General features: G+C 39.3%; 1 protein-coding gene and 1 non-coding gene across 4 annotated transcripts; both read left to right on the forward strand.

Moving 5' to 3' along the window:
- Positions 1 to 9: 9 nt before the first annotated feature.
- On the forward strand, positions 10 to 27,162 carry pabir2 (PABIR family member 2). Of its 3 annotated transcripts, none has more exons than XM_057850151.1 (11): positions 10 to 2,896; positions 3,820 to 3,931; positions 4,050 to 4,128; positions 4,202 to 4,255; positions 4,504 to 4,547; positions 8,010 to 8,064; positions 8,301 to 8,402; positions 13,292 to 13,377; positions 13,536 to 13,600; positions 14,615 to 14,711; positions 25,439 to 27,162. In XM_057850151.1, the coding sequence occupies exons 2-11, from the start codon at positions 3,840 to 3,842 to the stop codon at positions 25,578 to 25,580; spliced, it is 816 nt and encodes a 271-aa protein (XP_057706134.1). In that variant the 5' UTR covers positions 10 to 2,896; positions 3,820 to 3,839; the 3' UTR covers positions 25,581 to 27,162. The 3 variants fall into 3 exon arrangements, with proteins under 3 accessions (XP_057706134.1, XP_057706132.1, XP_057706133.1); XM_057850150.1 differs by lacking the exon at positions 10 to 2,896 and adding an exon at positions 2,924 to 3,074; XM_057850149.1 differs by lacking the exon at positions 10 to 2,896 and having other exon boundaries at positions 2,910 to 3,931; positions 25,439 to 27,161.
- Positions 8,092 to 8,244, forward strand: LOC130925814 (small nucleolar RNA U109). Its single transcript, XR_009065846.1, has one exon. It is a non-coding gene; the product is annotated as a small nucleolar RNA U109 (small nucleolar RNA).
- Positions 27,163 to 27,991: the final 829 nt, after the last annotated feature.

The raw sequence follows: 27,991 nt of genomic DNA on the forward strand, positions 1-27,991 counted from the left end.
ACAGTCAGAACAATCACTGTCAATATTATACTTTGCATCTTTCCACTGTACTACTTTCCACTGCAAGCCATCAAATGATTTGGGAGTCCAGATGAGGAGCACCTAATAACAGTTGCAATTCAGCACACTTTAAAAATGTATGACGTTTAAGAAATATTGTATATTGTAGACATTATTTTTAATCTAAGTAATGTTATACTCTAAATCACTATTATGACTATTATTTTATCATGTTTTCCTATTCATAGCAAGAGATAGGGTTTACCTGTATATTATCACTATATGAAATGTGTATTACAGTATATATACACGTGCCTCCCTTTGCATACTTACAGCAGTAGTGATACCTCTACATACGAAATTAATTGGTTCTGAAAGTAGTTTCATAAACTGAAAATTCCATAAGTAGTCGTGTTTCCCATGTACAACCCCTAGCAAAAAATATGGAATCACCAGTCTCGGACGAGCACTCAGACATTTTATCATGTAGAACAAACTCTGATAAAAAGCTTGAAAAAAATAAAGAATTAGTTCAAAAGTGCAACTTTTTAGCATTCAGAAACCCTTAAAGAAATTAATAAAACATTGTGGTGGTCAGTAAATGTTACTTTTATAGAGCAAGTTCAGGGAACTATACTAGTATATGGAATCACTCCATTCTGAGGGAAAAAATATGGAATCATGAGAAACGAACAAAGAAATAACAAAATGCATCTCTAGTATTTAGTAGCACCACCTCTGGCTTTTATGACCGCTTGCAGTCTCTGAGGCATGGACTTAATGAGTATTCTTCATCAATTTGGTGCCAACTCTCTTTGATTGCAGTTGCCAGATAATCCTTGCAGGTCGGAGCCTTGCTGTGGACCATTTTTTTCCCTCCAATTTCCACCACAGGTTTTCAATAGGGCTGAGATCTGGGCTATTTGCAGGCCATGACATTGACTGGATGAGTCTTTCTCCAAGGAATGCTTTAACAGTTTTAGCTCTGGCGTGATGCATTGTCATCTTGGAAAATGACATATTTTCAATTGAAGGGATAAGAAACCTGTCTAAAATTTCAATCTATACGTGTGCATTTCAAGAGTCAAGAATCTGCATTGGACAAGGTGATGATGCTGGAACTTTGGTTTGGTGCTGTTCCAGTGAGATTTACAAAGATGACTGCCTGAAGAAAACATCAAAATTCCCTCAGTCCTTGATGATATGGGGCTGCATGTCAGGCAAAGGCACTGGGGAGATGGCTGTGGTTAAATCTTCAATAAATGCACAAGTTCACAATTGAAATTTTAGACTGCTTTCTTATCCCTTCAATGGAAAATATGTTTGCCATTTTCCAAGGTGAAAATACATAATGCCACAGAGCTAAAACTGAAAGGACGGTAAATAACCTCATGTAAAGCTGTCGGAACATGAGGGGTGAATCAAGAAGATGCTGGATACACACATACAGTACATTAGAGGTCCCTTTTAACCAACTGAATGCCAGGAAGATGCTAGGCAATAGCCAATGGCAAAGCAGCTATAATTGTTACATTTAGTAACTTGTAGGAGCTGCCCTTGTATTTTAACCTTTTGTATCCTGAAATTTCCTTCATAACAAGAGGCAACATTTTCCAGTTGAGGCGTGGCGTTACCTGAAATATCTGTACGTAGAGATGGTCGTAAGTAGAGGTACTGCTGTTCATGCATTAATATGGCAAAGCAGCTATAATTGTTACATTTAGTAAATTGTAGGAGCTGCCCTTGTATTTTAACCTTTTGTATCCTGAAATTTCCTTCATAACAAGAGGCAACATTTTCCAGTTGAGGCGTGGCGTTACCTGAAATATCTGTACGTAGAGATGGTCGTAAGTAGAGGTACTGCTGTTCATGCATTAATATGGCAAAGCAGCTATAATTGTTACATTTAGTAAATTGTAGGAGCTGCCCTTGTATTTTAACCTTTTGTATCCTGAAATTTCCTTCATAACAAGAGGCAACATTTTCCAGTTGAGGCGTGGCGTTACCTGAAATATCTGTACGTAGAGATGGTCGTAAGTAGAGGTACTGCTGTTCATGCATTAATATGGGAAAATGACAAGTTTGTTTCTCAAACGGGCTCCATAATTGATCATTGCCACTCCTAATTTAGATGGTCAAAATATGATATTCTACTCTTTACAGCAACTCGACGTCAATGTCGACCGAGGGTGAATTTCAAAGTAAAATATCTCTTTTGCAAAAATTCTTCGGAAAGTGGATGTCTAATCTCCCTTTGGTGGCACCCACGGGGTTGTTTTTTTTTAGTTTGGTTTAAATCAAATGTAACTGCTAAATCAAAACAACAAAGCATTTTATTTTGTTTTATTTCTGACTTCCTGAGTGACATCTCATCTACCGGAAGTGTAGGGATTGCATGATAACGGGACTACTCGATACAATAATATTTTTTTTACATAAGCATGTTATTTTAAAGTTTGATTGTGAAAGGACTTCGCCAATGGCGTTGTTGAATCTTTATTTTACAGACGATCGGTGAACGCCACAGTGACGCCCTGCTACAGTCTGATTGGATTGGCTGCTGTATCGCGCCTCTGCAACATGATTGGCTGCTGCATCAGCATCCCCATAACATGATTGGCTGGTGAATCAGCACCTCTGCAAACTGATTGGCTACCACGCATATGTAAAACACGGCCCACTGAATGCAGGCGGGAAAGGTTGTATTTTCGTCAACGAGACAGAATTATAATGAACCCAGCTGAATAACACCCTAAATATAATTTCTTTACATATTCCGAATGGTCATTTAATCTTCCTAGTTTCGGGCGAATTTTGCCGTGATTGTAGCTGGAAGCGTCCTCCCGAGCCTACAACTTCAGTGGGATTTCCAATCACGCTTCGCAGCGCGATACCGGCGAGTACCGTAATGCAGAGTATAACGGATCGTGATAATTTGAGGATGGGACTTCTATTTTTTTACGTTGTCTTTTCAAGCGAAGGCTGGCCTTTCCCCATGTGGGCGTGAGTTTTTGTGATGCCGTACAATGAAGATACGATGCTTTACTGGTGGCCAGCTGCAAAAACTGAATAACGTAACTTTACGTCATCTATTAATGCTAAACAGTTTGTATGATTGGGACGCTAGTGTTTAGTTAATTAAGTCAGTGAACTGGCCGGCTCTATGGTTGGGGCATTACGGCCATTAGCGTAAATGCTAAACGTAGCTTGCAGCTAGGCTGTTGAATCCGCTAATGTTAGCAAGCAACATGCTAACAGGAAAGGGATAACCGCGCGTTATTAGAAGCGCTCGAGTTAAAATTTTAGTGGTGTAACTGCTATTTAGTCGATAGTTGTAGCCACGCTAACTCGTTTAATGTAACGCGAAAACATTCAATGGAAATAGTTGTAGTCAGTAGTGACGCTCTTGCAACTATCGGCTCTCAGTTAGTGGTCATTGTGCTGCGTTTCGCCATTGCATGCTAAGCATCCATCTGGAAACGCGCTACGAAAAGCGCTTACTCGAACATGCCCTGGCAATTGTGTTGGAAGGAATTGTTGTGACGACGTTTTTTTTTTTTTTTTTTTTTTTTTTTTTTTTTATTGGATTGCGTTAAGAGTTGTTCGGAGGACGGGCCTCGTTGATAGCGGTGGGTCCTGTCTCTCGACGGAGCTTTTTCCCCTCCGTCATTTTGTTAATTTCACGCCTGCCCGATTGATAATTTTGCCTCAAACGAGTTAGGTTGACAAATTTCAAGAGCAAACATGTAACTGCTTCGACGGGGCCTTTTGGATTGTAAAAGGATTTGCTGCGTTAACTCGGCACAATGCACAATTCAGGAGTCCTGTCACAAGAAAAGATGGAGCTAGACCTGGACAGCCCATCTTCCCTAGTTCAAAGCGAGGGGCAGCTGAGAAGATCCAACAGTGCACCCATGATCAATGGCCTAAGGTTCTTTTGTAACTATTTCCCCTGAGTCTATTCTTTTCTTTAATGTTTAGCTGTGTGTATCCAATATCAACCTGCCGAATGTAAGCTCTGGGCTAAAACAACAAGTGTGTCATTGCAGCGATAACTCCCAAGTATTCCAGAGAGACGTCTTGCGAAGCCGCAGAAATAGCACGACCTTTGTCAACAGGCCCAATATGGTATAAAACATTAGTTTGTATGTACTTTTGTGCTTTTCTGAGTCATTCATTGCTGAATGTTGTATCTTTGCAGATTCCATCGTCACCCATCCGTGTTCCCAGCACCAGGCTTCATCAGATCAAACAAGTATGAAAACAAACCATTGTGCCCAGTCATGTAGTAACGTGAGCATGGCAGACCACCATCACCCTTATAAAGCCGTAGGGACCGATGGTCTTTTATAAACATGCTATAGCAACGTTTTGAGTTCGCAGGGCCTTCGGTCGTCAAATAATGATCGATTGGCAGTATCAGACTCCTACAGAAAAACATTAAAGTCAGTGATAATGCAAAAAATATACAGTATATGTATTAACACTTGTATGCTGTCACAGGAAGAGGGTGTGGATGTGATGAACAGAGAAACTGCACATGAGCGGTAAGATGAGTACTTTTCCCTCTATACAAACATCTTAAAACAGTGTATACTAGGGGTGTGACAAAATATCGAAATGGTGATATATCGTGATACTTTGTATCCCAAAAGGTTATCGATATGCTCCTGCCAAGAATCGAGATATCGTTTTAAAAAGGTGTCAATGTCTAAAAATAAAAATAAAAATGAACCAACAAGTTGCTACCAAAATATTCCACCGTAAGTGTTTCAGTTAACTCTAAGGCTGCATTGACGGTGCTCGACGCCCAATCCATTTAGACTGGGAACGTTCGTTCATTCGAAACCAGAGCATTCACAGTCATTCTGTCCGATTTTCAGGGCACTTACAGGTCACTTGCTGTTCATTTTAGGGCATTTACAGGTCATTTTCTGTTGAGTTTGAGCCGCTGCCTATTCATTTGGATGATTCCCAGGTCACTTCCTGTTTTGTAACTCAAAATAAACAGAAAGAGAGCCATAAAATACTCCAAAATCAACAGGAAGTAACTTAAATCAACAGGAAAATGACCTTAAATGGCCCAAAATTACCTAATTGCCTGGCATTGGCTGCCACTACTGGCCATAGACGTTCAATCTGTTTGAAGTGGAAGGGATGGCAGCGAATGTTCATTCGCTGCCACCCTCCCATTTCAAATAGATTGGACGTCTACTAATGATAAACTCTTTCCAATTTCACAGGAGAAGCATGTTTTTCTGTTTATTTTTTGTAGAATATCCTAGAATGATTTCCTGACCAATGTATCGATAATCGTTGTATCGCCATATCGTCAGATCAGTTATCGTGAGCTTTGTATCGCAAATTGTATCGTATCCTGAGGTACCAAGAGGTTCCTACTCCTAGTGTATACACATACTCAATTTACAAAGGTTCTTAACCTTGCGAAAGGTACTGAACCCCTTGAGTTTCACAAGTGCATTTACCGAACACAACACAATACAATTCGGAGGAGCCCTTTTGAAGTAGGAGGGGTTAATTCCCTGCCACCCACCCAGTTGAAATGGATTGGACGTCTACTTACAGCAGAAGGATGACGATAATTTGTTTTTTCTGTTTATTAGTTGTTTTGTACAATATCTTAGAGTGATTTCCTGACCAATCTATTGAAAATCTTTGTATCACCATATCGTGAGATCATTTTCGTGAGCTTTGTATCGCAAATCGTATCATATCATGAGGTACTAAGAGGTTCCAACCCGTAGTGACTGCATTGCTAGCTCTACAAACGGAGGTTTCAATTTGTTTGATTTTGCAGTAGTTAACTTGTCTTCATATGTAGGTGCCAGTTAGGAATGTTAAAAAGTAAACCCTTGCTTGTACAGTTAATGTTATATTAGCAGTGGTTAGACATGAAAATTATTGATTAAATGTATTTGTTCTGGGAACTTGTATTGCACAATACAGCTTGAAATTCACAAAACGTGTTGTGTTCCAGTTTGGAGTATCCAGTGTTTTCTTTGCTTGAGAGACTATTTTATTTCATTGGTGAATGCCCCCCACCCCAGAACCCTTTTATTTAGACAAAGTTGAACACACTCTTGGGGAGATTAAATGCATCCTACAAAGATAGTGAGTATTTAGAGTAATTTTTGGATCACTGCACAGCTCTGTGTATTGATTTTGTCTTTGTTAGTAACTACTAGTGGACGCATTAGCAACGTGTTGTGCCACAAGTAGACATGTACAGGTGTGAGATTCTGATGGTATGATAACCTTACACCAAAATATCATGGTTTCACGGTATTGCAATTAGAGATGGAGATATCTGGATTTTAAAAAAAACAAAACTTTTTTCCATTGAACGGGATTTTTATTTTTCAAAAGCTTGGCAAATTAGATCATAATTTTAAGTTAGAATGAATTAAAAAATATATATATATTCAAAATAAATGCAGTCCTTTAGGTGAGCCAAAGCTCAACATTATTACCATCAGAACAAAAATAATGGAATTATTTTACATAAAAAGCATGTGTGTATGACTCGAATCATGTTTACATCATACACACACTCTTTCTCAACACAGTTGCCAGAGAGAAAAAACCCAAAATGTTTTACCACCACTAGGCACACTAAACATTAGAGGTGGGAATCTTTGGGCACCTAACGATTCGATTACAATTCAGTCTCGATTCGATTATAAATCGATTAATGATGCCCCAGCTATTAGCTGCTTTTAATGTTTCGTACATTAGTTACAAAAATTGTACCGAAATCCTCTCAGACTTAAATATACGACTATTTCAGTTTCAGCCGTTAAAGTTGTTAAAATTGCTCCTGTTGTTATTCAATAAGGTCCCTTCTGTCTACTTTCGACATGTGAAAGTTTTGAACTGTTTCATCATGTAAAGATAGATTCAAGTCAAGATTTTGCAGATTTAGGAGTATTTTAGATAAAAAGTTAATTAGGTTAGCTAAAACAGCATTCTAGAGAAATCTACTGCTTTAAGATGGCAGCTGTTTACTGATGCCGGCAAGTCTTCGCATGTAGTTTTCTATACATGTGCTGCTAACGCCGCCGAGTCTGTCATTTCGCATCTAGTTCTTTATACGTGTGATATCTACGGTAGCATTATGTGGGTGTAGTTTGTAGCGGCTGTCGGCAGCAGTCAGGTATTAGGGTTTTTTTATCTAGCGGCATGAGTTGAGCCAGAGCCGTGATTTGAGCATTGTCATTACCCGGGTAATGACAAACATGATGTTTAGTCTCTGTCCGCTTCTCACTGGGTCCCGAAGACTGCGCTGACTGTGTTTTAGTTCCGCTTTACTTGGCATATTTCAATAATCGGAATATGGATGTTTGTGATTCGGCGGCCGAATTGCGACTAATCTAAGAATCTGAAATTTCGCACACTTCTAGTGTTTACTAACCTTTTAATTTTTTATACATCGGAATCATATTGGAAGTATTGCCTCCTCGGCAGCTACCCTCCTCAAACGTGTTTTACATGTCGGTTGCCCCTCCTTCTCTAAGCCGCGGCCGTCCAACTTTTCTGTAGTCGAAGTATTCCCATACCAGCAATTTAGTTTTCTTCGATTGGGGGGAAGGGGGGGTCAGGAGTTTCACCTAACCCTGACCTTCCAGCCATCGTGTAGCACAAAACTGACTCACTGACACTGAGCAACAACCGGTGGGGTAGGGTTGAGCATTGCAGCTGCAAGTGAGGGATTTCTCCCTGCGTTTCTAAGACATAAAAAAACGGTAGGGACAGTATAACGATAAAATTTTTGCGGTTTTGAAACTTTGACGTTTTCATACCACTGTAAACCTTGAAACTGGTAATCGGCACATGTCTAGCCACAAGTCACATCGTTGCCAGGCTGACACAAGAACACTTCTGACTTCACGAGCCGGTTCAACGTTTGCCTGTTTGAACTGCCTGTGGCAACTGTGGCAGTGGGTAGAATCATTCCTTAAAGTGTTGAAATATTTTTTTTGTGCTAACAGGGAAGTTCAAGCTGCTATGCAAATAAGCCAGTCATGGGAGGAAAGTCTTAGTCTGGTAAGAAAGCTTTATTATTGCATCTAAAGGCATGTTATGGCCATCGCTGCTCTTTTTGTGGAGTGAGCATAAACTAACATGCTAGATGAAAACAAAAATGCAGTTACTGTGTTTGGGAGTTAACAGGGCCACCAGTCTTTCAAGGACAGACTGAGTTGGTAGTATAATACTCCAACATATTGAATGTCAGTTTTTTTTTCCTGACCAATTTAGCCTATTATTTACATTTTGTGTAGAGTGACAACGATTTGGAAAAGTCTGCGTCATCTTCTCCGAAGCGCATCGACTTTGTGCCCGTCTCGCCAGCACCGTCCCCTACCAGAGGGATAGGGAAAAAGGTATGTCTGACTTTTTAGTTTGTTGACATTCATGTAATTTGATTGTACTGCCACTAAGTAGATCAAGGGTGTAGGTGGAAACTACACAAACCCTTATTCCCCAATCACACCAAATAGCATTTAGGGAATGGAATGCCACGTGGCAACCGGTAGGAAGTAATTTCTTGACTACTGCGGACAAACATTGACCAATTTAAAAGTGCCTATGTGAAGCCTTGTCCTTCAACAATCTTTCCATTGTTTGACTACTAGTCAATTTTCAGTCAACTGTTGTGGAACCCTGTCTGTTTTACTGCAGAATTCCTTCAGAATTCCTAAATATTTGTATTACCAGCAGCAATTTGTGATTACCAATTGTGGTTAATAGTTATAAAGGCCAATTGTAAGGTTCTGAAAAGGCCTTTTTTTTTGTTTTTTTTTTTGCAGATGGCACATCAAAGATGAAATAAATTATTTACAGTGATACCTCGGCTCACGAACGCTTAAGCTCACGAACTTTTCGCCTCAAGAACATTAAATTCGCGAGCATATAGTCTCTGCTGGCGAACTAGTTTTCGGCGGACGAACCAAGCCACGCGGTCGGACAGCGCCACGAGAAGCTGACGCACGCTCACGGCGTCCCAGTTCGTCCCCTCCCTTTCGTTGAGTGCGGACGTGGTTTGTGTTTGATAGACATTTTGGACCATATTGAGTGTACTTTTGCTATTATGGGACCGAAAAAGAGTTACATACAGTCCTTATGGAAGGTGACTCGTGTTACCAATTCGCCCTCGACTGGTAATTGGCGGTGCTTTCAGCTTCCCACCGTCGTGAGAAGTGGACCGGCGAGTCACGTTGGCTCGTTGTCGTCGGTTGTCTTCGGTTCGCCCGATTTCCTCTCCAGAAAGGAGGCGGCGTGCATACAAACACCCAGAGGCGTCGGATGGCTTTTTGTCGGCACTTTTATTAACAACCAAAAGCATGTGGGGGGCACAGCAGTGGAGTCTACGCTAACTGCGCACTTTGCCGGTAACACTCTCCTTCCAAACAGTAACTCCCTCCCTACTCCTCCCACTCCTCCCACTCCCATACCATCGCAAAGGTAAATAAAACAACTTTATTATACAGTACAGTTTATTTCTTTAATTATAATACAATAGCACACTTATTATACATAAAATAAGGTATATTTTTGTGTAGTTTTAAGGCTTATTTAGTAGAAAATTATGTTTTATGGGGACCTGGGAACGGATTATTCTCATTTTAATGGTTTCTTATGGGAAATAAATGTTCGGAAGACGAACTTTTCGCCTCACGCACACTTTCTGGGAACCAATTATGTTCGTGAGCTGAGGTATCACTGTATTTACGTGTCAAAGTGCATTTTCATATTCAGTGCTGGCCAAAACTATTGGCCCTGCAATTTTGTCAGAGAACGCTCAATTTATCCCAGAAAATGATTACGATTACAAATGCTTTGTAGTAATGTCTTCATTTATTGAGAATGGGCAAAAAAATCATTATAATTTTACACAAAACTCCAATATGGCCGGACAAAAGTATTGGCACCCTCAGCCTAATACTTGGTAGCAAAACCTTAAGACCAAATAACTGCAAACGGCCGCTTCCGGTATCCATTAATGAGTTTCTTACAATGCTCTGCTGGAATTTGAGACCATTCTTCTTTGGGCAACTGCTCCAGGTCTCTGAGATTTGAAGGGTGCCTTCCCCAAACTGCCATTTTCAGATCTTTCCACAGGTGTTCTATGGGATTCAGGTCTGGACTCTGTCTGGCCACTTTAGGAGTCTCCAGTGCTTTCTCTCAAACTATTTTCTAGTGCTTTTTGAAGTGTGTTTTGGGTCATTGTCCTGCTAGAAGACCTTTAACCTCTGAGGGAGTCCCAGCTTTCTCACACTGGGACTACATAATGCTGCAAAATTTGTTGGTAGTCTTCAGACTTCATAATGCCATGCACACGGTCAAGCAGTCCAGTGCCAGATGCAGCAAAGCAACTCCAAAACATCAGGGAAACTCCATGTTTGACTCTGTTCTTTTCTTTGAAGGCCTCGTTTTTTTCCTGTAAATTCTATGTTGCCTTTTTCCAAAAAGCTCTAACATTCAGAGGTTGCGCTAGACTTTTTCGTTGTCTGTCATTTTGACTGACAGGGTCATAAAAATCCGGTCATAATCTATTTTTACCCGTCACTTAAATTTTTAAAATGATAATAATGACATATTCAATAGTATTTAGTTTTCATTCATTTTTAATTAATATTCTGTCCAAACAAGCTTAACAAAGAATCCACACCGTCCCATCACACATCAAGCAGATGAATATGTAACTTTTTCTCCGCAGTGACAAAAACAGCTGACTGTGGCCACAGTAGGTAGGCTACATATGGAACAATGAAATTAACAGTTCACCTGCTGTAGCCTGAACGCAGTCTCACACCTTCCTCCTGGTGCGCATGGACTTGAATTGCATGCCCGCTTGTGCATTATCAAATGTCTCAAGTGGGGTTGCTGCAGAGGCTATTGTCATGAGGTTTTGGACTTTTGCCTCGGACAGACGACTTCTCATGGCCGTTTTTATGTTGTTCTGGAGGCTGAATCCGCGCTCTGCGGCCACACTGGAGACTGGGATTACAAGTGCCACTTCAGCCAAAGTTTTGAAATCAGGGAACATTTCTCCAAGTGACCTGATCAAAAGTCGACAAGGCTCTAAATGAGGGGTTTCCTGATCCCGCAAGCACCCGCTTCAGCGGAAGGAAATCCCGAAACATGCGCCTCTTCTGCACCAGTGGTGCAGCTGCACCGGTCTGTGACCCGTAGTGGCGCGCTCCAAAGCCTCCTGTCCATAACTCTTCAATGCGCTGTCAGCACCCGGATAGAGAGATGCATCAAGAGAGACAATAGCTAATTAATATGCTCACTTGCCACCCTGTGGTCTGGGGTGTGAATTGCAACCTGTCAAAATGACAGATGGACTTCAGTTTTTTCCGTCACCGGTTTAAAAAACCGGTCAGCGACGGAAAATATTCGGTTAACGCAATCCCTGAACATTCTTCCAAAATGTTTTTGGCTTTGTCTGGTAAGTTTTGGCAAACTCCAGCCTGGCTTTTTTATGTCTCTTGGTCAAAAGCGTGGCTTTCTTTGGTATCCTACCATAGAGTCCCTTTACATTTAGACGCCAACGGATCGTACGGGTTGACCTCGTTGTACCCTCGGACTGCGGGACAGCTTGAACTTGTTTGGATATTAGCCAAGGTTTTTTTATCCACCATCCGCACAATCTTTCGTTGAAATCTCTTGTCAATTTTTCTTTTCCGTCCACATCTAGGGAGGTTACCCACAGTGCCATGGGCTTTACACTTATTGATGACACTGCACACGGTAGACACAGGAACATTCTTTGGAGATGGACTTGTAGCCTTGGGATTGCCCATGCTTCCTCACAATTTTGCTTCTCAAGTCCTCAGACAGTTCTTTGGTCTTCTTTCTTTTCTCCATGCTCAATGTGGTACACAATACAGACAGATAGAGGTTGAGTCAACTTTAATCCATTTTATCTGGCTGCAAGTGCAATTTCGTTATTGCCTAAGTGGTTACTTACCTGTGGCACATAACAGGTGCTGTTAATTACACAAATTAGAGAAGCATCACATGATTTTTCAAGGGTGCCAACACTTTTGTCTGGCCCATTTTTGGAGTTTTGTGTAAAATGATAATGATTTTTTCCCCAGTTCTCTTTTGTGTTTTTTCATTGCGAGCAAAATAAATGAAGATATTACTACTAAAGCATTTGTAATTGCAATCATTTTCTGGGAGAAATTGAGCATTATCTGACAGAATTGCCAGGGTGCCAATTCTTTTGGCCAGCAGGGGTACAGGGGTTGGACAAAATAATGGAAACACCTAACGTTTTGGCATCACAATCATTGAACATAATTGTTAAAGAATGGCACGCGGAACATTCTAATGAAGTTGAGCATGTCAACATTGTTGAGCATTTATGGTCAGTTTTAGAGATTCAAATAAGACGTTGATTTCCACCTCCGTTGTCTCTAAAAGTTAGAGGGTATTCTAAGTGAAGAATAGCTTAAAATTCATTTGGAAACAATTCAAAGTGTATGTATGAATCAACACCTCGGAGAATCGAGGCTGTAATTGCAGCAAAAGACGGACCTACACAATATTAAATTAGTTTTTTAAAAATTTTTTTAAGGTGTTTCCATTATTTTGTTCCCAGGTTCTAAGTGGTATTTCCTAGTTTGTTTTGTCACAACGACATATAAAACCGCTTGTTTCCCAAAAAGTTTGTTTGTGATCACGACTTTGAAATTCTATTTTCCATTTTTCTTTGCTGTTGTACTTTCTAATGTTTATACCGGTACGTATGTACTATTTACATTTCCTCCTGATATTATAGATTTACTTTGACCTGAAACACGAAGAAATGATATGTGACAGGACAGGATTTCTGCATAACTGACGTAAAATCGGAAATTTTGAATATAGCCTCTAATTTTAGCAAAACCAAACTTTTACCTTTTTAGTGGTGCTTTTTCATTTAGTTTTGACCCAAGCAACACAAATAAAATGATTACCAGCCAGGAACATTTTGTTTTTCCTGTAACATGCTGTTATTAAAAAAAAATCTGTAACAAAGACTGAATATAGTTAACAGCATTTTGTTGTATGACTTTTTTACTTGAAATCTTTGGCCCAATTTTTCATATATTTTCAGTTACTCTGCCACAAATGTTAGCATATTTTAGCCAATGAGAACAAAGGGGAAAAATGCTCCAATTTTCCCTTGAAGTTTAAATCCAACCTTTGAGTGAAAAGACTTGATTCTGACCCTAACCTCTGTTGTCTCATCCCTGCTGATGTTCCTTGACGGGAGCAGCAGTGCTTCTCCCCTTCTCTTCAAATCCTGGTGAGCAGCAACGGCCTCACTCCCAGTCCCATACCAAGTCCAACGCGGCGCTTTGGGTGAGTTTTGGCTCACTTTTCAACTCAATCCAACTCAACAATAAAAGGTGTGGCCATGTTGGATAACATAATTAGGTCAAGTTCTGTGCGAATTGTGGCCACATATGATGTAATCTGCACGCATTCCGTAAAATATTGTCCTTGTTTTTAACCTCCAGTCGCCGTAGCCAGAGCCCTATCAACTGCATCAGAGCCAGCATACTTGGGCCTATTAAACGCAAAGGTCAGAATTTCAGTCTTAATCCATTTTATTCATATTTTGTTGAAGTAATCATCATTTGCATTGCAATGTGATCACAGAAAGCACAGCAAAAAGGTTGTGTTCTAAAATTTCAGTGTTGTGAAATGCAACCTGGAAACGACAAAGAGCGTAAACAATTAGTAGTTTGTGATTTATTGTCGTATTCACATGTACCTTTTTGTGTTAAAAATCTATTATTTTGGACAAAAAAAATCACAATGCAAGTGGAAAGTGAAAGAAGTGAAACATTTATACATGTCGATACCAGTAGCATTCTGATAGCAGTTAACCTTTTCAAGGGACAGTGGTCACTAGCTAGTCAAAAGTTATCATTAGCTTAACTCATTCATTCCCACCTCAGGTCAGAGTATGTGTTGTGGTAGTTTGAAAAAGAGCAGCATTGGTATTGAAAACACTAATTCACGGCACTGGATGTTGAGTCCATTTCAACGATGCAAATAGACATGTATTGCCGTTAAAAGCAGCCAAAGAGTTAGAGTTAAGCCAGAAAACCTCACAAACCAAAAAAAGTAAATAAAATTCCCGGAGCAAAATCCACACAGGCCACACTTATTTAGTCTTTTATTTTTCAATTTATTCCAATTTGTTTACTTTTTATTTTGTAATATTTTTTTTTTCTTTTTTAAATTGATTCTTTACCATTATATTTCTTATCTAACCCCCCCCCCCCCCCCCCCCAATTTTGTTTAAAAAAAATTATAACTATTTTTTCCCACTACAAATAATGGATCTTTCAGTTAATTACATTTATTCATTGATCATTTTTATTGCCCATCACAAAATACATGTGGGCAAGCCTAAATCGAAAATAAGATGTCAAATGTGGGCTGCAAAATAATGTCCTGTGGGCTGCCATTGAGCCCCTTGGCAGCATGTTTGAGAGTCCTATCTAAAATGAAAACATTTAATATTAAAAAAAAAAAAAAAAACATAATTTGTGCATGAAAGTGTTAATATAGATTTTTTACTGTGCAGGTGAGATGGAGACAGAGAGTCAGCCTAAAAGGCTTTTTCAAGGCACCACTAATATGCTGTCCTCTGACGTCTCCAACTTTTCGGATCTTGGCTCCTGGTAAGATTTTCTCAACCAGCCGTGACCAATTCGTGGATAATAGTAAATCTCACTTGCAGTTACTGGTGCCAAGTAAACATAAAATTCTATCGATGAATGATGATTCGTAGACTTCACTATCAGTTGACGGGGCTCGGGGCTGATCCATATGGGGCCCATTTTCAAAAAATTAAAATTCAAATATTCTCAAAACCAAAGCCGCTAGCGACCTAAAACCAAAACAGGCACCTCCATTAGGCATATGAGTCTCCATGAGCAGCAACATCAAAAAAGTCGTTCCCAAATAAAATCCCAATTACTTATTAGAGGCGTGCGAAATTTCCAATTCTTACATTATACGTGATTCGGCTGTGGAAGATTCGAAATTGATTCACAAACATCCAAATTCCGATTATTGAATTATACCATGTAAAGCAGACCTAAAACACAGTCAGCGCGGTCTTCGGGACACAATGAGGAACATACAGAGAGTAAATATCATGTTCCTCATCCCGCTAGATAAAAAAACAATAATACCTGACTGCGAACGACAGCAGCTTCAAACAACACCCAGTTGTTAGTTGCTACAAACATACGGCCACAGTAGATATCGCATGTATGTAGATGCAAAATGACAGATGACGGCGGGGTTAGAACATGTAAAAAGAACTAGATGCAAAATGACACTTGCCGTTTAGTAGTTGCCGTTAATGTTAAATCAAATCAAATCAATTTTATTTGTATAGCCCTAAATCACAACAACAATGTCTCAAAGGGCTTTACAGAAATTAAGCAACAAAAATGAATAGATACAGTTCAAGTCCTGGGTATCCCCTATCCTTAAGACCCTCCATGCCGGCAAGGAAAAACTCCCAAAACTCCAGAGTCAATTGGGAGAAAAATGAGAAACCTCGGGGAGTACCACAGTCAGGAGAGAACCACTCCCAGGACGGATAGACAGGAACCCCAGAACTGCTAGTGGGAATTAGCAAGCGAAGTTACAGTCCGTAAAAATACAGTGGAATAAAGGAGCAAGATGAGGTCCATCTATCCAGATGAGACTGGGGAAGCAGCGAGGACGTCTATCCAGCCAGGGGTCCGGACAGTCAGGAGGCTGCAGCTGAAAAATAGCCCCTCCCCAGAGGGGAGGAGGGAAAGGGGACACCGGGTGACTAGTGATGAAGAGACTAGACAACTAGATATTAACATTGGAAAATAGAAATAAAGTAAGACAAGTGGTAGGTAGAGTAAGAAAAGGAGATAGAACTCAGCGGCTGTACTTCCCCCAGCATTATAGCTTCTAGTGCAGCTTAGACTAAACTGTGAGTCTACTCAGACTTCAACTAGCCTAACCATAAGCTTTGTCGAATAGGAACGTTTTTAATCTAATCTCAAATGTGCAGACTGTCTCGGCTTCTTTAATACTAACTGGAAGCTGATTCCATAAAACGGGCTTGGTGGCTAAAGGTTCTAGCTCTGACAGTACTTTTAGAAACCCTAGGAACAACCAGTAGACCCGCATTCTGAGATCGGGGTGTTCTGTTGGGGCGGTATGGAACCAGAGCATCGGTGAGATAAGATGGCCCCAACCCATTAATGGTCTTAAATGTAAGAAGGAGTATTTTAAATTTAATTCTAAACTCGACTGGAAGCCAGTGAAGTGCCTGGAGCACAGGGGTGATGTGCTCTCTTCTATTGGTTCCTGTTAAAAGTCTTGCTGCTGCGTTTTGGACTAGCTGAAGACCTTTTAGAGAACTTTTAGGACAAGCTGCAAGTAGGGAGTTACAGTAATCCAATCTCGATGTAACGAACGCGTGAATTAATTTTTCTGCATCGCTTTTAGATAAAATATTTCTAATTTTGGCGATGTTGCGCAGGTGAAAGAAAGCCGTTCTACAGGTTTGTTTAATGTGTGCTTTAAATGATAAGTCAGGGTCAAATAAAACTCCTAGGTTTTTAACTGTGGCGCTGGAGGCTACACTTACATTGTCCAGAGTGACTATCTGGGCAGCTAAAGAGTCTCTCACACTTTTCGGGCCTATTATAAGGACTTCTGTCTTTTCAGGGTTAAGTAGAAGATAGTTGGTGCTCATCCAGGTATTTATATCTCGAACGCAGGTGCTTAGTTTTTCCACTTGCCTGACCTGCTGAGGTTTAATTGATAAATACAGTTGTGTGTCGTCAGCGTAACAATGAAAGGTAATGCTATGTTTTCTGATGACATTACCTAGAGGAAGCATATACAGCGTAAACAAGATGGGCCCGAGGACCGATCCTTGCGGCACACCATAACTAACTCTAGAGTACGATGATGATTGCTGGTTTACATTGACAAACTGGTACCTATTAGATAAATACGATTTAAACCAGCAGAGGGCTGCTCCTCTAATGCCTATGTCACATTCTAGTCTCTGCAATAAGATATTATGGTCGATTGTGTCAAAGGCTGCACTCAGGTCCAACAGAACCAGGATCGAGACTAATCCAACGTCAGCGGCAAGTAACAAGTCGTTAGTTACTTTAACTAATGCAGTTTCAGTGCTATGATGAGCTCGAAAGCCAGACTGGAAATGTTCAAATAAACTATTGTCCTGTAGGTGCTGACAGAGCTGTTTAATTACCACTCTTTCAAGGACTTTGGAGAGAAATGGTAAGTTAGAAATAGGTCTATAATTGGCCAAAATATCAGGATCAAGAGTAGGTTTTTTCTAGAGCGGTTTAATAACTGCATATTTAAAGGACTGCGGCACGTAGCCAGTAACTAATGAGGTATTTATTATATTTAAGATAATGTCAATAGTTAGAGGCAGGGTCTCTTTAAAAAGTTTGGTTGGGATTGGGTCTAGGAGGCACGTTGATGGTTTGGAGGACATTATAATTGAAATTACATCGATTTGGTCTACAGTGGTAAAGTTATTTAATATTTTAGAGGGGTTTATGGGAGATTCTGAATTCTTTGTCTGCACTTTATCGGACCTAATAACTGGAAGTGATTCGTTTATTTTATTTCTAATAGTTGCGATTTTATTGTTAAAAAATTTTAGGAAGTCATCACAGCTAAGGGAGGTTGGGATATAAGGTTCTATTGAGCTGTGACTGTCAGCCTTGCTACAGTGCTGAACAGAAACCTAGGATTATTTTTGTTTTCATCTATTAAGGATGAGTAATATCTGGTTTTAGTCGTACGCAAGGCCTGCTTATATGTCATTAAACTGTGCTTCCAGGCAGAGAGAGTGTGCTCTGTGTTGGAACGGCGCCAAAGTCTTTCTAATTTACGTGTCGATTGTTTAAGAGAGCGTGTTTCAGCATTATACCAGGGAGAGGCTCGTCTCGGCTTGACAAACTTTAATTTGGAGGGAGCGACGACATCGAGGGTAGTACGAAGCGTAAACATAACACGATCAACAAACTCGTCATTAACAGCAAGGCCGGACATTATTCCTTCATAATTAGATGACATGGAGGCAAATATAGGCTGAATTATCTGTTTATACTCTGAAACAGAGCGATCACATAATGTCCTTTTCATCTGAGTTCTAGTCACTAGTGGCGGATTATCTTGAAGCACAAACTGAAAGGTAATTAGAAAATGATCAGACAGTACGGGGTTGTGGGGATGGACACTAAGATCATGAATCTCCGTACCGTAGGTTAAAATCAAGTCCAGGGTGTGCTTGTGACTATGAGTTGGTTTATTTACATTTTGAATGAAGCCAGTCCCATCTAGTAGGTCATTAAAGGCCTTACCAAGGGAGTCACCTTCATCATCAACATGTATATTAAAATCCCCTACAATTATAATTCTATCCCAGCTTAGCAAAATACTGGATAAAAAGTCAGAGAAATCTAACAAAAACTGTTGAGTAGGGACCAGGGGGACGGTAAACCACAATGAAAAGAACTGGTTTTTGGCTCTTCCAGTTAGCATCTATAATTGATAGTGCTAGACTTTCAAAGGAGTTATAAATGTAATTAGCTTTACTTTTTGGGCTCATACCTAAACAAGAGTGTGATATTACTGCAACCCCCCCTCCACGGCCCGTGCTTCTAGCTGTATGAAAATTCACGTGACTTGGGGGTGTGGATTCATTAAGTCTAACAAAGTCATCCTGCTGAAGCCAAGTTTCAGTCAGGGCCAAAATATGAATATTATAATCCCCAATTAAGTCATTAACTAACAGAGATTTAACAGCCGCCATCTTAAAGCAGTAGACTTCTCTAGAAGGCTCTGTTGTAGCGAACCTACCGTAATTGACTTATGTAAAATACTCCTAAATCGGCAAAATCTTAACTTGAATCCATTTTTGAATGATGAAACAATTTTTTAAAACTTTGACATGTCGAAAATAGATAGAAGGGAAATTATGGAATAACGGGAGCAATTTTAACAACTTTAACGGTTGATTCACATCATTAAATTAATTGAATGTAGTATAAAGCTGCTGATACAGAATGGGAATTGAGTATTTAATTTACCGTATTTTTCGGACTATAAGTCGCAGTTTTTTTTCATAGTTTGGCTGGGGGTGCGACGTGTGAAATCATTAACAGATTATTATATCCTTTCGCATGTTATTTTGGTGTTTTGGAGTGACACTGATGGTTTGGTACACTTGTTAGCATGTTCTATATGCTATACTTATCTGAATAACTCTTAATAATTATGTTACGTTAACATACCGACCACATTCGCATTTGGTTGTTCATGCATCATGTAACATTATCATACAGTACACTTATTCAGCATGATGTTCTCTATTGTATTTTTATTGCCTTTCAAGATGACGTATCTGTTCTATGTATTGGATTTTATCAAGTAAATTTCCCCAAAATGCGACTTATACTCCGGTGCGACTTATGTTTTTTTCCTCTTCGTTGAGCATTTTATGGCTGGTGCGACTTATACTCAGGTGCGACTTATAGTCCGAAAAATACGGTACTGTTTTTAACTGTTAACTTGATACTGAAATATTAGTTTGGTTTAGCCTGAGAGGATTTTTGAACAATTTTGCAACTAATGTAAAAAACATTGAAAGCGCGGGGGATGGAGTTGATAACATAAATAATCGATTTATAATCAAATCGGAGCCTCTGAATCGTAATTGAATCGTTAGGTGCCAAAAGATTCCCACCTCTGTTAATTATTTTTGTCTACAAGTATTACAAAACTTAAAATAGCTATAAAATTCTCAAATTTTATGCTAGATGCACAAAGATTACCAAATGCAGAGATGAGCACCTATATTTTCAGGATCAATAGCAATATTTAAGATATGTTTTTGCCCAAAATAGCAACTTCATTTGTTTTTATTTAGTTTTCGACAGCTAATAAATCACTCAGTTTTCACACCAGAAACTTAATGCTTAAGGAAAGCATCCAGAATCATCTTAATTTTACTCAACAAAAGCAAAATTAGCATTTTTCTATTGGCCCTCGTCATTTTTAGACTGACATATTACATAAAACACTTAAAGGGTATGTAGCGGCAAAGGGGGTGTGAGAAATCAATAGAACCATTATGTGCCAAGATAACAAATATTGATAAAGTTAACAAAAAAATCAATCACATTAATGAGCATTTATCGAAAATAGATCGAAAATGACGAACATTCCCGAAAGTGTTCCGGAAACAGCCAAATGGGGCGGGGACGTCACGACAAGTGATTGACAGTCGAGGCGGAGCCAGGTGCCATTGTTTTTTAACGACGAGAGAGTAGTGTTGGGGTTTGTTTGACGAAAACATCACAAAAATGGTTCAAAACTGCTGTGCTATGTGGTGTACAGATAGTTTTTTATCGGAATATAGTATTCATGAGTTCCCGAACGCGAAAAAAAAAAAGCTGGACTACGCAGACAATGGGTAAAGTTCGTCCGTGCAAAGAGGGCTAATTTTCTAGACACAGCCTCCGGCACGCTTTTCTGTGGTGCGCATTTTCCACCTGAAAGCTTCTCGAACTATGGACAAGTGAAATCGGATTTTGCTAAAAGATTGCTGCTCAAAGGAGATGGCGGTGCCGACCATACACGCGCAGCGACCTAAATGTCCCGAGATATCAAGAAATAGGACGATGACTAGCAAAGGAGGCTAAGGCTAAGCAAAGGAGGGAGCAGCCAGAGTGAGTACTCTTTTATAATAAAAAAATGTCACGCATTGGATACAGGACTGGACACTAGGGCTGGGCGATATGGCCTTAAGTACGTATCATGATAAATTGAGCAGATTTACCTCGATAACGATAAATGACGATAAATTCGCCCAAGCAAACTGTTATATAATTTGAAAATTTGAATCAATGCATGGAATACAAATTAACAGTTTCTCGTTAAATTTATTTACCAGCTTTCAATTTAACAATTGCACATGCAGTCTAAACATTAAGTATTAAAAAAAAAAAAAACAATAAGAATTCTTGTGTGAACATTTATAACAGCTTGTATGACTTGAAAAATATCATCACTTGAATTTCATTAAATTCATTCTGCATTATTATACACCAGATAGTGGCATACGTTTAGATATTTAGAATAGATACAAATACGACACATCCACCCGCCCCCCAGAAATTATACTTAATTAAAAAATAAAATGTTTCACAAACCTTTCCTTTCTTTTATTCGGCTCAATTATTTACATCTTATGATTTTGGAAATCCTTACAGTATGCAATAAATAATATTCCTGTTCCCAAGCCCTGTGCTTACTGTACTGTGATTTTTACAAAAAATAAACAATACATAGGTACTCCCCGTCATCTAGGACGAGCCACTTACAAGACTAGCACTGTCGTGTATTACAAATACTGCTTTGAACACATCTTCACAGGCAAAAGCAATGACACAGGCTTAAAGAGGTCAACTTTAGTTGTGTAAATCACACTTAATGACGACACGATCTCCTGGTTGAAATAGACGACATCCACTTAATTCTATTGAAGATATGTAATGCTGAGGCAATTTGTCAACTTTACTTTTAAAAAGAAACGTGCACTGTTTATCCAGTAGATGGGGCTCTTGCAGTGTGTCAAACAGTGATTCAATTTTGGGCAATTGTCTTAAAAGTGGTTCATTGTTTCAGAAAGCCTCGGTTTTTCCATCCCTATCTGGAACCCGTCAAGAGTTTGCTTAATGTCGGGTGAAAGTTTGGCGAAGCTAACTTAAGCCCGACTTCATCCCGTTTACTTGTAGCGTTAGCCGCTAGCGTTAGCTGCTAGCGTTAGCCTACCGGGCTTCTGTTTGATTGGCTTCCTGAAAACCATGTGACTCCAAACGTAAGCACACTGTCTGCTTTCTTAAAGGGGAATGAACATAGCCGAACAACACAGAGTCAAAGCGGGATGAAAAGACTATATTTTCTTCTTTTATTAAATTACCGAATTTACCGACATGGTCAAAATTACGTCGGTCATCGTGAAGAATTTCGGTAACGGTAAATTTTCGGTTTACCGCCCTGCTCTACTGGACACATGTATAAATTATCGTTCGTAAAATATATAGAACAAATCCTCTGATCCCATTCATATTTGTGTCTGTTGGCAGAGCGAAAAGCTATGATAGTGCAATAAATGATAATTATTCTATGCATTCCTTTATTTTGCTGTCACGGTGTATCAGCTTCACAAAAAGAAATGCAAAACAAATCATTGGTGTTTCCCACACGATCTACTGCCGATGTTTCATCAGTGTCATTGCTCCCCTCAATGACCGTTTCATTACGCTGCATTGGCGTTCGTTTGGGCTCAAATTGGTAACGTAGAACACCGATTAAAGCTTCGTAACTCTCCTCGTCACCATTAGATGAACATTCGTTACGTTCTTCTACGTCGGATTCGTCGCTGAAACTAGAAACGAAATTGTCTGCCATCATCGCCGCCATTCAGTATTAAAGCACTGAGCCTTTTTCTTGTTGAAGAAACACCCCTCACTGTCAATTCTGAATTCTCTTTTATTGACAACGAGGGGTGTTTCTTCATGAGGGAACCTGGAATATGTGGAGGACGAACACAATGCATCAACATAAACAGCTTAAAACACCCCTAATTTTCCCCCTCACTAGAAGGAATTATATTGATGCAGACAGGCGCTGCCCCCCTAGTGGCCGGTGGCACTCTCTTCACTTGTCGTGACGTCACGCACACAATCTGCCAGATCTCGGGCACTGGTCGTTTTAGCTTGACAATCGAGCCAAATTTCTCTCATTTTCTTGTGTGTAATTACACGAAGTGGCATGATATGAATACAAAAGGCATGCGTTTATGGGTAAATGATGGAATATTAACATTTTCCCAGGGCATGACATACCCTTTAAAAGGTGATTTTTTTTTTCTTGTATGGACGCAGAAATGTCTAAATTACTGTTTTTTTGCCAAAAAAAAACTGACAGTTGGCCAAAAATTACCTGATCATTTGAATGTAAACTTACGCTACTGTGTATGGATACAACATGGCAGCCATCACAAAACAAAGAGCTTTTTTTAAGTTGAAAATTCTTGTAAATGAATACGTACATCCCACAATTTCTACAGATATGAACATAGAACAGTCTAGATTCTTGGTTAAAAGCAAAAAAACAGGCAGATATCCTTATTTATTTTACATAAATATTTCGAGCTAAAATTACGCTATTGTGTAAGTCCAAAGTGGCAGCCATCACAAAACAAAGCTTTTTAAGTTGAAAATTCTTGTAAGTAAATGTGCACATCCCTGACTTTCATAGATATGAACATAGAACAGTCTAGATTCTTGGTTAAAAGCAAAAACAAGCTGGCAGTTATCCATTTTACATAAATATTTCGAGCTAAAATTATGCAATTGTGTAAATCCAACGTGGCAGCCATCACAAAACAGAGGTTTTTCATTTGAAAATTCCTGTAAATAAATGCGCACATCCCTGAATTTCTATATATATGAACATAGAACATTCTAGATTCTTGGTTAACACTTTAACACCTAAGCCTATTTTGGCCGAATTTGCATGCATTTGATGTTGCCTTTATATTTCAAAGAAAAAATTGTTTACAATGGCCAAGTTGGGTCCCTTTTTTCAGGACACCTTGAACTCCATGTCCAAACTGTTGTTTTCTTCACTGACCAATTATAATCCACATTTTGGACCCAAAAAGACAAAAAAAAATCCCAAAATCTTTTTTTAAAATTTGTAATGTTGACGTCCCACTGACAACCAAACATGTGCGACCAACCATTTTGAAGCTTGATAATATTTATTCAACTTGTTAAGATAAACATTCAGTAGAAAAAAATAAGATTGAATTGTTTTATGTTTGACAATTCAACTCAAACAGCAGGTATGGTCATAGGCGTTTTTGGCCTTTACACATACAATGGTCAAAACAGGTTATATACAGTGCAAAATAGTGAGAAAACAATATATATATCATCTAACACAAAAAGGGTTTGGAGGATATCTCTTTGTGAAGTTAGGTGTTGTACCCATCACCTTAACAAAAGTATATACGCACATGCAATCAAGCTTCTCTACAACACACATCTACATAAAAATTGAAAAGATTATAGTGAAGAAAAAATATATATAACATTGAAAAAAAGTATTATAAAAAATATTGACAAGTAGTTCAGTTCAATTCAAAAATTTTCAGGCATGCAACCCAATAAAGTTTTTTTTTTTTTTGGGCGCACTCAATAAAGCTTCTTGAACAGGTCACGGAGCTGCGTCACACACAACGTCACACAGCCTACTCTTTCGCCGTTTGCGTGCTGCTGTCACTTCTACTCGCCGAGACGCCGACTGATCCAAAGAAAACGACAAATACGGCTCATCTTCTTCCTTGAGTTAATGAAATAATGCATTAGCTTGCGCTAAATGTAGTTTGATTCATTCTGCACGTTTCAAAGTCGCTCGCTCAAACCAACCAGCCGTTGCTTGCGTCGCATGCCCCCCTTTCAATAGTTGGCGCGTCGCATGCCCCCCTTTCATTAGTTGGCGCCTCGCTCGGAAATTTATTAAAAATGATCACATTCGCTTCGTCCTTCTTGACATCAGAACGGCTCTTGGGATACGTAGTCTTTTGTGCTGCTTTTGGTTTTGAAAAAGGACAAGAAATGATGGATATATGAAGATAGATACATGGTCCATGCAGCGTTTTAATGCATATTTATGAGTGCAATAAAACTATAAAACTGAAATGACATTATCTCTCGTTTTTCTTGGTCGATTGACTTCAAATAAAAACTGGTGTGGACATCAACTTCCGCACTTTCAAATGAGACCAACCAGCGGCACGTGGGTGATGTAATTACAGCGTGACAAAGCTTCAAAGACGATATGCATAAACGCGTCGCTGCCGACACGTTCGGTGTTAAAGGATTAAAAGCAAAAAAAAAACAAAAAAATCGGGCAGTTATTCATTTTAAGTAAATATTTCGAGCTAGTTACTTTTTCCATGCATTTTTTCACAACGTTTCAAAGTGCATGCATGGGGCTATTTTGTATAATTACCTTGAATCCTCGACCAAATCACTCTTGAGACACTCCTGCCTGCTTGTATGCAGTAAAACTTTTTTCCTTTTTCCACCTAAATCTGGCCTTTGAACGCAGTGTGTGTTTGAGTTTATCACAGTGAAAGCCAAATGCTCTGCCTGGGTCGGCCCCAACGGGAAGGCGTGGCGCAATATTTGTGGGAGCTGTCTTGTCAACTGATGGTGTAGTCAATAGATGATTTTATACATCAAAACGAAATTATTTACTTGTTAAACAGTGTGTTTTCATGCAGCCACTCTCCGGACGGATTGCTGGACGGCAGCCTGAGCAGCGTCTGCTCGTCCACCGACTCCCCGGGCAAAATGGAAGGAGCGTCCCCGTCGTCTTCCGGCAACTCTCCGTTCGCTTCCCTCCAAGATTTGTCTCCCAAGTGAGGGCGAAATCCCCAAAACGAGCGTCGCCGGTTAGGGAAGACGTTTCCTGGCGGACAGCCCGCCTCAGCCACGCTTTGAGGAATGTGCGCTTTCTATTGTTGCTGCTGGTTATCCAGATATGTCTTAAAAACGCCACGCATGGTGTGCAGTGGTAAACCTAGTGACAGACTGAGTGAAAGGAAAGTCTGAGGATGCTGAGCACAAGCTGCTAGTCTTTGGACGGACGGGGCTCGGCTTTACTGGCGCAGTGATAGTTTTACACTCATTCATTCAGTTCTGCTCGATAGAGATGAGAAAAACCTATTTGGATTTGTAATTGCCCTAATTTGCGCTGTACCCCGTTTTGTCCAACAGGCCTTGGTATGTACAGACTTTTGTAAGAAGACATGTAACTTATTGTCTTGCTGCATTGTTTGTTCCCTGTTCATCTTCCGAATTGCTGGAAGTTGGCGTGACACCATGCATTGGCAACAAAGGAATAGGTGAAAACTACTGTTGTATGTAGAGACAACTGTTCCCTCAGTTAAAAGGTGTAAACTGTGGTGTGTTTTGTGTTTTTAAATGGCCTGATGAAGGCCACATAATGTTACCAGGAGGCGCAATGAGAAACCTTGCAGTCAATTGCAGATGACGCAAGGTGGTCTCGGAAGTGTTTAACACTAAAGGCCCCTCACTGTGGTTGTATAGTTGAGCTTTTTTCTTATGAAAAAAAATCTTATTTATGCTAAAAAAAAAAAGTGATATATCTATATTAAATAGGTGATAGTGTTCTATCCCCAGTCAATGTGTCATTTTAATGGAGTGCAGTTAACACGCAAGTGACACAGATGCTTTATTTTCGAAAGGCTGCTGTTCCTGCTGTGGTTTATGTTGCACAGGGTACCCGTTGTTTTGTTTTCAGCCTGTGTTCATGTCTTACGCGAGGGTGACCTCCAATGAGTGGAAATGTATAACAGTATGTCAAGGTTAAGCCTCTGTGACTTTTGCACCTAGATTTTGGATCAACAGTCCCTCCTCTGCCCCTTTTTATGTACAAACAAGGATGTGATTGTAATAATTTTAAAGGAGTTTTGCTCTTTTTACTATGAAGTAAGGTTTGTTTGCAGTTCTACAATGGAATGTCATTTGACTTTAAATTAGAACATGGAAAAGGAAAACAGTTTGGCTGGCTGTCAGTGCGTGAGGTTTCCCTTCGGATGCCATCATACTCATGCCCGATGTCAAATCGGCTTTTGCTTTTTGTCTGCGTTCATATCAAAGATGAAATAAATTATTTCTTTACGTGTTATGTTTGTGTCCTAGTTGGTGTCATACTTACTGCAGTCAATGTGCTGTTTTCGTATACCGAAATTTTCGGACTACAGTCCCTTGACAATTGCTGATAACCTGACTTTTAATTGTTCAATTGGTTTCAGAAATGGCTCATATGAAAGCTAATACCCTCCCAAATGATGTTGAATGTACAAAAATTAGGGCTGTCAAAATTATCGCGTTAACGGGCGTTAATTTTTTAAATTAATCACGTTAAAATATTTGACACATTTAACGCACATGCCCCACTCAGATTAAAATGACAGCAGTGTCATTTCCACTTGTTACTTGTTTTTTGGTGTTTTGCCGCCCTTTGCTGGCGCTTGGGTGCGACTATTTTATGGGTTTCAGCACCATAATTATTATTGAAGTCAACAATGGCGAGCTACTAGCTTGTTTTTTGATTGAAAATTTTACAAACTTTATTAAAACAAAAACATTAAAAGGGGTTTTAATATAAAATTTCTATAACTTGTACTAACATCTTTTAAGAACTGCAAGTCTTTCTATCCATGGATCGCTTTAACAATGTTAATAATGTTAATGCCATCTTGTTGATTTATTATAATAAACAAATACAGTACTTATGTACAGTATTTTGAATGTATATATCCGTCTTGTCTCATCTTTCCATTCCAACAATAATTTACAGAAAAATATGGCATATTTTATTAATAGTTTGAATTGCGATTAATTACTTTTAAGCTGTGATTAAGTCGATTAAAAATTTTAATCGTTTGACAGCCCTAACAAAAATATATTTGTTTCACTGAAAAAAGATTTATCATTTAATGAAGACATAAAGGTCAAATTTTGGCAAGACAAAAGTTTTGTCGCCTACAGAAAGTAGTGTAAAAATTGAACAAAAAATCTACTTCAAATACAAAAATGTTACATAACATAAGCGAATTAAGTAGTGGTGCTGTGAGATCCAAATTTAATATTTTGTGTGACTTCCATGGGCTTGAAGGACTGCATCCATGCAGTTCGGCAAGGATTCATACAATTTATTGATGAAGTCATCAGGAACATCAAAGAAAGCAGTCTTGCATGCCTCCCAGAGTTCATCAACATTTTTGGGTTTCGTCTTCCATGCTTCC

The sequence above is a fragment of the Corythoichthys intestinalis genome, chromosome 11 (genome assembly GCF_030265065.1).
Source record: "Corythoichthys intestinalis isolate RoL2023-P3 chromosome 11, ASM3026506v1, whole genome shotgun sequence".
NCBI lineage: Eukaryota > Metazoa > Chordata > Actinopteri > Syngnathiformes > Syngnathidae > Corythoichthys > Corythoichthys intestinalis.

Bases quoted from the DNA above. Each gene is read 5' to 3' on its own strand.
- pabir2 (XM_057850149.1), top strand. From the start codon at position 3,807: ATGCACAATTCAGGAGTCCTGTCACAAGAAAAGATGGAGCTAGACCTG. The intron at 3,932-4,049 runs GTTCTTTTGTAA...GTGTCATTGCAG, and splicing joins CCCATGATCAATGGCCTAAG to CGATAACTCCCAAGTATTCC. The intron at 4,256-4,503 runs GTATGAAAACAA...ATGCTGTCACAG, and splicing joins GGCTTCATCAGATCAAACAA to GAAGAGGGTGTGGATGTGAT.